Source organism: Artibeus jamaicensis, unplaced genomic scaffold (genome assembly GCF_021234435.1).
Source record: "Artibeus jamaicensis isolate MK-2021 breed Jamaican fruit bat unplaced genomic scaffold, CSHL_Jam_final contig_851, whole genome shotgun sequence".
Lineage (NCBI taxonomy): Eukaryota > Metazoa > Chordata > Mammalia > Chiroptera > Phyllostomidae > Artibeus > Artibeus jamaicensis.
This window is the reverse complement of record NW_026521986.1, coordinates 9,932,049-9,943,762: the sequence shown is the minus strand read 5'-3', so window position 1 is coordinate 9,943,762 and position 11,714 is coordinate 9,932,049. Positions and strand designations below refer to the sequence as shown.

The 11,714-nt window shown below is 52.6% G+C and overlaps 1 protein-coding gene across 1 annotated transcript; it reads left to right on the top strand.

Moving 5' to 3' along the window:
- The first annotated feature begins 3,965 nt into the window (after nt 1–3,965).
- Nucleotides 3,966–10,319, top strand: CCDC177 (coiled-coil domain containing 177). The gene is made up of 2 exons (XM_037127141.2): nt 3,966–4,118; nt 4,999–10,319. Exon 2 carries the CDS (start codon nt 5,027–5,029, stop codon nt 7,124–7,126), a length of 2,100 nt encoding a protein of 699 aa, XP_036983036.2. The 5' UTR covers nt 3,966–4,118; nt 4,999–5,026; the 3' UTR covers nt 7,127–10,319.
- The last annotated feature ends 1,395 nt before the right edge of the window (nt 10,320–11,714 follow it).

Below are 11,714 nucleotides of genomic sequence, written 5' to 3'. Positions count from 1 at the left end.
AGACAGAAACCACATAGTAACTTCAGCACAGGAAGCTTAATATAAAGAGGCATTGAGCTGTGAACCCAGAGTGAATATAAAGATATAAAGAGAACTCACAAGGGTTCCCTCAGGCTGAGGGAGATCAATCAAGGAAGGACAACTTGGAAGGGGAGCCCCTTCAGAAAGGCTGGGGTTCAGACCTCATGGGAGAAGGAAGCTTTGAGTGATTGCAGCCCACAGGGGCAGCACAGAATCGTGTTGGGGCATAGTTGCTCTACAGTTGCCAGACAAGCAGGAAATAATCTTCAAGGGTAGGATGAGGCTGGTGAGAGGCAGTCAGGGCACAAGGCTTAGAGCCCATGGTATCAGCCCCACAAAGGCTCATTCGGGAAGGTGCTCACCAGGCCCGCACCTATGCTGCGAGGTCACCAAGAGACTGCTCTAGGCATACAGGTGGAACAGGAGGCCACAGGATGTGCCCGCACACCTGCACCACTCAGCACACAGCAGTAGCAATAAAAAGCAAAAAGCATGGCACACAGGAACCAGAAACAGAAGCACTTTCTCAGGCAACATCCCTCCAGCTCCCTCTACTGGCCAATCTTAACATCGTGCTCACTGTCAAGGAGAAAATGCATACATACAGTCCATTATCCCAGAGCAGGCAGTGAAGAGTGAATCTAGAGGAGCCAGGCAATAAATTGATAGCTGCCACAAGCTGTTATCATTCATTATAACAGGTATAATGACTAATATTTTTGGTAATATCAGTATTACCAAAATTATCAGTATTACCAGTATTGGGTAATATCAGATATAATGGTAATATTTTTCTGTAAATGGCCTAATAGTAAATATTTTAAGCTTTGAGAGTATGCAATCTTTGTCAAAATGATTTAATTCTTCCACAGTTTCAACGATTCAATTCTGCTTAGTTGTTTACATATTATAAATATATTGGCTGTGTTCCAATAAGGTTTGACTTACAAAACAGACAGTGGGTGTGGCCCACATGTCATAGTTTACCAACAACTCCTGATTTAGAACTTTGGAGTGAATGGTCTCTACTCTGGGAACAGAATTATGCTAAGAAGGGGAATAAACACCAGGGCACAGAACTGAGGGGAATGGTTGAGGCTGATTAGATGGAATTGAAATGATAACAATGTCTACACTGTATACAGGTTTTCGTCCAAAATAACTGTGCCACGGACTGAATGTTTGTGTCCCACCTGCTTTCCTATCCATGTGTTGGAACCCGAAACCCAGTGTAGCAGTATTTGGAGATGAGGCCCTTGGGGGTGATTAGGTCATGAGGACTCATGATGTATTAGTGCCCTTATAAGAAATAACAGGTGAGAGTTTGTTCTCTCTCTCTCTCTCTCTCTCTCTCTCTCTGTCTCTCTGGTTGCCTCCATGTGAGAGAACAACAAGAAAATGGCCACCTGCAAACCAGAAAGTGAGTCCTCACCAGACATTAGATCTGCCAGCTCCTTGGTCTTGGACTTCCCAGTCTCCAGAACTGTGAGAAATGAAGTGCTGTTTAAGCCACTCGGTGCATGACAACTTGTCACAGCAGCTCAAACTGTCAGTGGGGTATTACATTAAAGGGTCTGACAGGATATTTAATGAATTCTTTTCTCTAGGCAGTAATTATTTTCTATAGACAGTATATCTCCACCTATAGTACGCACTCCTCTTCTGAGGAAACTGCAGCTCAGAGGGGCTAAGAAACTTGTCTCAAAACACACAGCCTGACTGAGCTGGCATTTGAATGATTAGTGTGTCTTAAGCCTTTCACTGGGAAAAAGGTTGAACAGGTTTGCTAGGAGCCCCCTTGAAAAGATTGAGGTTTGCACTGGCCAGTGTGGTTCACTTGGTCGGAACCTCACCCCATAAACGGAAAAATCACAGGTTTGATTCTTGGGCACGGCACATGCCTAAGAAGCAGGTTCACCCCTCACATCAGTGGGTCTCTTCCTCTCTCCCCCTTTCCCTCTCTCTAAAATGAATAAGCATGTCCTTGGGTAAGGATAAAAATAAATAAGCAAATAGCCCTGGCTGGTGTGGCTCAGTGGATTGAGCGCCGGCCTGCAAACTGAAGGGTGGCTGGTTCTATTACCAGTCAGGGCACATGCCTGGGTTGCAGGCCAGGTCCCCAGTAGGGGGCGCTTGAGAAGCAATCACACATTGATGTTTTCCTCTCTCCCTTCCTTCCTCTCTCCCTAAAAATAAATAAATATAAATCTTTTGAATAAATAAATACACAAATAAATAAACAAACAAAAATAAAAGATTAGGGTTTACTAAGCTTAAGGTCATTCAGCTGTGACACATACCCACCGCAGGTGCAGATTCTATCTGAGCCCAGCTCTTCATTGCTCCATGGGACTTGGGGAGCGAGGTGAACCAACAAAAACATTAACCTCATACCGCCCTCTGTACCACAGGTAACAAAGTCCTGCATTTCTGACCCAAGAGTCTCATGTCTTCTGTCAGCACCTGTGACCCTATTCACATGGAACTAGTACAAAACCCCAGACCCTTCAGTCTGTAACACAGTCATCCAAATGTCAAGTCAGTAACTCACTTTCTCACCTCCCACCTCTCAGCCTCCTGTGGTTTGGCATCAGCCCCCAGTACAATGTTGCCGAAGTTTTTGCTGATGTCAGCAAAGATTCTCTCACTCCTAGTTTCAGTGGTCATTTAATTCCAGGCAAACTCTGCTGGACCTCTGTGGCCTTAACAATAGGGGACACCCTCCTTCTGAAGTGCTCTACTGTCAGCGTCCATGAGCCCATACTTTCTGCCTATCCTCCTTGATCCCTTTTCTGGGCCCCTTCTCCCTTAGCCACTCCATCAATGCCCTGCCCACCTCCCCATCGCTCCCCCGGACCTCCCTGGGGGATCTCACTCACTGTTAGTTTGGGGAACCTCAACTACTGTAACGATGCCCTAAACTCGAGGTCCAGTCCAGGCCTCCGACACAACCCAATCACCAGCTGAGCACCAACACCTTCTGCTCAAGTGGTCCAAAAGGTACCCATCCTTCCCTGGCCCTCCAAACCAACCACTTAGTCCTCCCTCTTGGACCCATGCTCTCAGTCTGTGGTATACCCAGTCACCTCATTGCTCCTACAAGTCACCCTTGACCCTCAACTGCTCCTCACACCCAGAGCCAAGCTATCTCTGAGTATTGCTTTATTCTACATTTCAGAGATCTGTGCCCCCACCTCACTGCCTGACAATGTCAAGGCTACTAACAACGTGGTTCACCATGCTTTCTAATGTTACGTCCCACCCACTCTCCAACCCCTCCCTCAAGTACTCCTCCCATCTGTCTCCCTGGGCCACCATCACTCAAAGTGGGCGCTGGGCGGGGGCGGAGGGGGGCGGTAGAGAGGAGGTGTCTCAAAATAATACTCAGTAAATGGCACTAGCTGGTTTCAATTTGTATTATCTTGAACCAGGAAGTCCTAAAATGCTGCATTACACACTAGTCGCACATCTTAGGCCTGCCTCAAACCTATCCGAATGTTCTTAGTTTGTCTTTGTAAATAACCTCATAATTTGGATCAGGAGCCGTATTTCTACCCCGTTAATCACTGTCCCCTTGAGAAACAAACCAAACTATTCCTTCTTTCTACCCACTTGAAGTATTGAAATATTATATAATACATATTACACATATATTTTATATTTTATGTATTATATATACTTACTTATTTTAAGTTTCTTTTCTGTCACCCTCTAAGCGGACAAACCAACACCCATGAGTGTCCACCAGGAGGCGCCAGGGGCGTAGAAAGACCAGCCGGACTTGCAAGGTTGGAGAGGCGGCGGTGGATGCAGCAGCGATGGAACCGCTTCCTTTTTTAAGAATCAGTGAGAGGGAAGGGAGCGGAGCTGCGTTATTTTAGGGAAACCTTGTCGCACCCCCCCTCCCGCGTGTAGGTAGCGTGTGCGGGGCCCCATGGAGAGACGCTGGCGGTGGCTGCGGTGGCCGCTGGGGCCACCATCGAGGCTGCATCCAGCGGCAACTCGACCCCGCCGGCGCGGGGACTGAAGAGGTGCAAGGGAGAGCGGCGAGCTGCTAACAAAAGCCCTCGGCGCGGGGCCCAAGCCCGGGACCTGCGGTAAGTGAGCCGGCCCGGAGCCCAGGAGCAGCGAGGCTGGATGAGACCCAGGAATCCACCTCACTGGAATAAGCTGGGGGGGACTCGAAGGGTAACTGTGGGCAGGTGTTGGAGCCTAGACCGGGGTGTATGGTGCCTTCAGCGCATCGGACTTGGAGGGGATCGGTGCGTCTGGGAGGACCTAGGCGCCTTCTCCATCCCCGGCAAACACGGGAGGGGGGTCAGGAAGGAGCCGGGCACAGCTCCTAGCAACCCCTACCCAAATGGCAGGAGCAAGATCGATCGCCTCTCCCGGAGAGGCCTTTTGGGGAGGATGGAGGCATTTCTCTCAGTTCTTCCATCACCCCTGGGCCCCATGCCTGGGTCTCCTTTGGCAGGGGGAAATCAACCATAACTTCTTCCTTAGGCAAATGGGGTCCTCGCAGCAAAGCACTGTGGGGGATGAACAGGCCTCTTCCTTTTTTGTTCTTGCAAAGCTGCATCCCTGGTCGCCCGCCTAAGCTACAAACAAATGGACTAATCCTCCCAGGAATCCTCCAGCGCCTCCCTGGCCGGCTGCTCCCCGCACCTCGATCTTTTCATTTTAATTTACAGCAGGAAGGATGCATGTAACGGGCCAGACGCCCTGGAGAACTTGGCCACGGCCTCTGCCCGAACTCCGGGGCTCAGGGAGATCGGGCTGCTCTCTCTGCACCAGCACCGAACGCCCGCCCCCACTGCCTCGGTTTTCAGTGCATCCGTGTGATGAATTACGTTCCACCCGGCCTCTGAGCCTAAATCCAAAGCGGATTAAGTTGGGACGGGGAGGGGGGGGCATGAATGGGGAGAAGGGAACTGCTCAGAAATGTGTCCTGCGATGTCCCTCCCTTGTCATCCGCAGAGACTCCGCAAAAGGACACCTTTCCGCCATGGTGGACCCGGTACCCGAAGAAGAGAAGGCAGAAGCTGAGCCCGGAGGCTCAGGAGGAAACGGAGCCACTGCGTCCGTGCCCCCTGATGCACAGGGCGCCCAGCAGCCCGCGGCCTCTTCGACCTCGGCCTCGGCCTCCGCGGCGGTGCCCCGCAAGGTTGAAGTCCAGTGCGCAACAGAAGATGGGCGGCGGGAGCAATCCCCTCTGCTGCACCTCGACCTCTTCAATTTCGACTGTCCAGAGGCCGAGGGCAGCCGCTATGTACTGACCAGCCCTCGTTCTCTCGAGGCCTGTGCCCGCTGTGCCGTCAAACCAGTGGAGCTGCTGCCACGGGCTTTGGCCGACCTGGTGCGCGAGGCCCCAGGCCGGTCCATGCGAGTGGCCACCGGCCTGTACGAGGCTTATGAGGCAGAGCGGCGCGCAAAGCTGCAGCAGTGCCGAGCCGAGCGCGAGCGCATTGTGCGCGAGGAAAAGCGGCGCCTCTTCACGCCATTGGGTCACGCAGCCGCCGCAGCCTCGGCCCCCAGCGCAGGCAGCAGCAGCAGCTGCAGCAGCACCAGCCTCCCGGCCTCACCTGCACCGCGTGCTCCCCGCAAGGCATCCTCCAGTCCGTCCCCAGCCCGACCCCAAGCTCCACCCACGAGTTCGCGGGCGGGTAGAAAGAGCCACTCACTAGACTCACTGTCCCGCCGCCGAGAAGGCACCCTCAGTTCTGAGTCCGGCGCGTCGTCATCATCCTACAGCGGGGAGAGCCTTCGGGAGCTGCGCTGGCCGCGGGCTTCAGCCCGGAGCAGCTGCCCCGCGGGGTCACTATCCTCAGCCCCCAACCCTCTGGGCCGCCCGTCTGCCCTGGCCCTAGTGCCACTCACAGCCCGCAGCTTTAGTCTCGGCGATCTGAGCCATTCACCGCAGACAACTCAGCACGTGGAGCGCATCGTGCGCCAAGTGCGCGCGGAGCGGGGACTGCGCGGGGTCCCAGAGCGCGACCGGAAGATCGCGGCGCTGATGCTGGCGCGGCACCAGGAGGAGCGAATGTTGCAGGAGCAGCGCGCCGCCGCGCACGGCCAATGGGAGCAGCAGCGCGTGCGCGCCGAGCAGCGGCGGGAGCGCGAGGAACGCGAGAAGCGGCGCTCCCTGGAGCAGGGTCGTCGAGCCTGGGCCGCGCAGGTGGAGGAGCGGCGCGGCCGCCGGGGCCGCGAGGAGCGCGAGGCGGCGCGGCGGCGGCAGCGCCAGTGGGAGCTTAGCGAGGAGCGGCGGCGGGAACTGGCTGAGCGCCAGAGCCTGCTGCGACGCGAGCGGGCAGAGCGCGCGGCCCGGGAGGACCGACTGCGCAAGCTGCAGCAAGAGCAGAACCTAAAGCAGCGGGAGGAGGGCCTGAAGCAAGGGCGCGAGCGGGCCGAGCAAGTCCTTAAAGAGCGAGCCCAGCGCGCGTCTAGTACCAAACAGCGGCAGGGGGACCAGCTGCAGCGGGAGAAGCGGGAGCTGAGCCGGGCCGAGCAGGCGCGCCACCAGGCGCTTCTTCTAGGTCGGGCCCGCCAGGAGTTCGAGGAGCGCGAGGGCCTGCGGAGCTCCCTAGAAGCCAGCATGGGTCGCGCGCAGGAGAACTACGAGCACTTGGTGGAGCAGCGCACCCGGGAGCTGCGGGAGCGGGCCCGGAAGGAGGAGCTACAGGGCCGGCGGGCCAAGGAGGCCGCCGAGCGCAAAGAGCGCGAGCATCAGGCACACCTTGAAGCGCTGGCTCGGGCAGGGGAACGGCGGCTGCAGCACGCGGCACAAGTGGCTGAGGAGGCGGTGCAGCAAAAGGCGCGGCGCGTGGGCCAAAGTAGGTTGGAGAAGGAGCGAGCCCAGCGTGCCAAAAAGGAGAAGGTGGAGAAGGACGAAGACTGCCGCCGGCGGGAGCTGCTCGAAGCCATCGGGCGCAAGCTGGAGCGCAGCGAACAGCTGTCTCGGGAGCGGCGCAGTGCGCTCGAGAGCGCCCGCTCCACAGCGCGGGCTTCCTTCCACGTGCGCGAGAAGGTGCGCGAGGAAACCAACACTCGCTCCTTCGACCGCATGGTGAGGGAGGCCCAGCTGCACGCCAGCCTGGACCGCAAATGACCGCGGTGCTTCGAGGGCCAGACTGCCACCTTCATCCCTGTGGGCCTCCCTTATACACTTTGACCAGGCCATGGGAGTCCCAAGTTGGGGCGCAGCACAAGCACCTCTCGAGGCCTCTAACCCATGAGGCAATAAGAGGTCCAACACGCCAGAACTTTCAGTACGCAGCCTCTGTTTTAAAAAACTGATATCGTATGGAAATGACAGAGCACAATCTTTGACCATACTCATCCGTGGTTGGCTCCCGCACCGGCTTTTGCCAAGCTTCCTTGTGTGTCTTTTGGGTTGAAATAGAAAAGAGCTGGGAGACAGGGGCTGGGTCGGGAAGGGGCGGGGAGGGTGCCCCTAGGAGAGAGTACAGGGGTGATTGCCCCATTCTGCAGCAGTCACCCTGGGCACCTTCTACGTATTGGGGCCTGAGACCACGGCCCTTACTGCAGCTGAGCGGGCATCTCCCAGGCTCACTTCCACCTTTTAAAACATGGCAAGTTTCTCAAAGCTTGGAGACCCCACAGAAAAGCACAGTGTTTCTAAGGTGTAAGGCCACACCCAAGTGACCTAACAAAAACTATTGATTTTTGTATGCTTGACTTTTAATCGGCCACTTGAGTGAATTCTGGTCTTAGTTCTGATAGTTGTTGGGGTTTTTTTTTCATCAATTCCCCTAGCTTTTCTAGTTAGACAATCATCTGCAAATAATGATCGATTCGTCTTTTTTCTCTCTCCTATTCTCCCAAGTGACACACACACATCAGATGGTTTGGTAATACTGTTTAGCTTTCGTGGAAGCCCCCAGCCCCTGGGGGAGGCAGGTTCCTCAGGCAACAGTGTTCCACTTCACTAAGGTTCTTGCAGGGTAGTTTCAGGGAAGGCGGGGTCTGATGCCCACCTTCCCAAAGTGGAGCTCATGCCTCACAGCAGCCATGCCTTAAGAAGCAGAGCTACCTTATGTGCCTGCCCAGGCCCATCCTGCCTAGACCTCCAGCCCTGGATGCAGCCCCAAGGGTGGGCACCAGGGAGTTCGGACAATAGGATTCCCTCTGTGAAGGAATCAGCACAATGGCTCTGAGGGCAATTAATTGACTGTGATGGCTAAAGAGCTGGAATTGCCTCTCCACTCTTGAGAGTTGTGCTCACTATTGTCAGCAGTGTGTTTCACCCTCCTCTTCCCCGTTAAATCCCCTCTCCCCTGTGACAGAGTGTTTCCTCGGCCTCTGGGCCTCACCTTCCTCATTGGCCAGATGAGGCTGTCAGTACTCCTGGTACCTTAAGGTCTCCTGCATCCAAAGCGCCACCTCAGTATTATTTGTTGGTCTTTTCTGTGCCTTTCTTGACCTGGAGTTGGGAGGCAGGAGGGCTGCTGATGACTTAGTCTGTTCCTGGGAACATGGATTCCTAGCGTTGGAAGGAGCAGGGCGTCACGGACATGCGGTCATGTAGCTTCTAGGGGAAAATACTTGTAAGGCCAGGCCAGTCCCTGGTTTGGAAAGTCCTGCTCAGTTGTCTTCAGGCAACTTTGACCCTAGAATGCTTCCCTTCTGTGAAGCTGAAATCAGCCCCCAGCAGTACCCACCCACTGACTCTGCCTTCATTGGGGAAGGTGGGAAATAAAACTACTTTTTACATTAAATCGGGATCAGGAAATAAAAGTTACCAAAAAGGCATCAGGGTAGAAAACTACTATGTTAGGCATATTTCGTGTATATTGTGCTGGACAGAATGGTCCCTAAAACATCTGGTGTCACACACACACACACACACACACACACACACACACACACACTCTTCATCAGTAATCCCCCCATCATGTGCAGGTGGGCACAGGAGTGTTGTGTAGAAAGAAGTGGTGCTTAGGTGTTATACTTAAAATGTCTTGGAGCCAGGAAAAGAGGAGTTCAAGGTTTATATCTTGAGAGGGTGAATTTTTCCCTCAATTTTTCTTCTTGTCAGTAACCAGGATGTCAGTGAGCTGTAATAATTGGCATTGTTTGTGAGTTAGGGGTATTTAACTAAAGTGTTAATGTGATACTGCTTATTACCTTGTGGCTCCTGATTTGCTAGCAGCCTTTTGAAACGTTAACTGAAAGTTCTACCTAAAACTACTTACTTCCAAAGTAGGTGCATTTATATGACAAGGACACGATCTGGTTTTTGGATAAGGCAGTGAAAGGTACATAGGGGGTCTCACCTAGCCCTTTATTCAGTTTGCTTTCTGACTTACCCAGTGACTGGGTAGATTGCATCTCTGTGGCTTGGTTTCATGGCCAAGGGCATCATGATCTCAGAATGCGGTGCTCTCAGTGCTGTGACTTTGGAACTGCAGGTGCAGTCAGACAGGAAAGAGGGTCATGTGACTGTACTATGCCTGGAGAAATGTATTGTACCGTTGTGACCTAGTGCAGAGAGGAATGGTCTGGAAAAGCATGTGCAGGTCACAGTGGCATGTGGGACGCAACAGCTCAGATCGGAATGTCACCAAATGAGAGATTTGCACTTGGAGAAAAGCATTGCGTCAAGGAAAGAAACTTGGATTCGACAAACACAAACATATAGCTAGGCAGAATTCAAGCAAACACAGAAGTCTGACTTACTAATAGTAAAGAATGGTCCTTCCACATTTCAGAGCATCCCCGGGAACCCAGACCCAGCTCTGTGTCCTAGGAGGAGCAATCTCACTGGGCTTTGAGGAGGAGCAATTTCCAAGATTCTTTGTTGGGCCCTTTATATATGTTCTTCTCTTTGAAATGGTGCCAGAACGGAGAAGTGTTTTTTATTCTAAATACAGCAAGAGGAAATTTGAGGTGTACGTGTGGCTGAGATGATGGTGGAGAATGACTTGCTTCTCCTGATGTGAACATCCTAACAAGTGCCCCGAATTCTCCTGAGAGCACCATGCTGGAAGTTCTTCTCACCTAGGACATTGCAACCTTGAAGTGGCCCAAGACCTTCACATTTGCCCTCTTGGAGCATCCTGTGAAGGGAGGTGAGGGGGAGTGGAAAGTATTGGAAGAAGCTTTAGTTTGGTTCATTGCTAAGAAAACAAGCAGGATCATCTATGGCCATACCACCCCGAACACGCCTGATCACGTCTGATCTCAGAAACTAAGCAGGGAGGGGCCTGGTTAGCACCTGGGTGGGAGAAAACAAGCAGAACATTGTCTCACATAGAATTACCCGTGAAGCTAGCCCGGCCTCCTGCACAGACAGTGACCAATGCTTCCACCACACCTGGACAGGAAGGTGGAAATATCCTTTCAGAAACACACAGACTGTGAGTCCTCAACGGGAGCAGTGAGAGTCTGTGGGTTAAAAGGCATATAGAATGCAGCTTGTGTTCGTGCCATTTTGTGACACCCACCCCTTAATCCCCCTCCTTTAAAAAATCCACTGAAACACAGGGTGACTGGCTCTTTATAAGGGGCTATATCTCATTTACCATTACTTCTCCTGTAGCCCATGGTTTAGGATAAGCACATAAATACTGGATAGAGAGAGACGATGGATGGGTGATGGACAAATGAACGGTGACCAGGGTAAATCTGTATGAAATAGATCAAGGTCTCCAGTCATCAACAGGTTTGTAGCGAGTACCTGCTGTGGGCCAGGCACTAACCACTCTTGTTGCTGAGGAGACAGCTTCTCTGGTCACTGGCCCCGGGAACCTTTCATGCTGCAATGTCATGAGCAGAGCCCTTCACTTCCCCATTGGGCTTACCTGCCTTCCCACCCTGGTATCTGTTCACGGGCAGACCTGATGGGCCTTCAAGCACGAATTTCAAGCATTTTCAGTTTCCTAAGGACACTCTACCTGCCGAACAACCATCATCAAAGCCATCGTTGTTCTCTTTCCCTCAGAGGAACCTTGATTAATCAAGTCAAATTCATAGGTCATGTACTTAATCAGCTTTAAATTACAGTAAAAAAGAGAAAGGTTAATTACCTTCACGGACATTTGATCTGTGTTGCCTTTGGCAGAGGCATCATAAATAATGACCATGGACCTAGAGAACCAGTCCCCGATCACCAAAATGGGACCAGCTCCCGCATCCAGATCCAACTGTTCTTGGTGAGCCAAGAAACTCATTGTTTCAGAGGCATTTCCAGTTTCAAGGTCCCAACAAAAGATTTCTGATCAATACTGAATCGATGAGAAAGTTTAGTGAACCAGAATACCCCACTTCTTAAGACTTCTAGATGATTGAGGTAAAGCCTGGGTTTCTGTGGAAACTTGCTTTTTTTCCCACCATGCAACTACATCTCCGCCCTGGACACATTTGGCAGCGGAACATAAGGAAACTTAGTATTTCTTGACACCAGCTGAAAGGGGCTTTCAGGTACCCAGGAGAAACTTATAGTTCAAGAAGTGTTGTTTGTGCTTTATATGTGAGACGTTTGGCATTGGGTTTCAGGTGTAGCCCTACAGTCTTACACCTGATCCCGTGCTTTGCAGAAGAGCCTCTTGTCTGCTCACGTATGTGCTGTGTCCCGCAGAGCTCTGATGCACTGTCCACGCGCGCCTCGTCCCAGCCCCATGCCCCTCCCACACGCCCCTTCCTGCTGTCCCCAGTGCCGCTTTGGCTTCACACAG

Excerpts from the sequence above, each read along its gene's own strand:
- CCDC177 (XM_037127141.2), top strand. The coding sequence starts at position 5,027 with ATGGTGGACCCGGTACCCGAAGAAGAGAAGGCAGAAGCTGAGCCCGGA.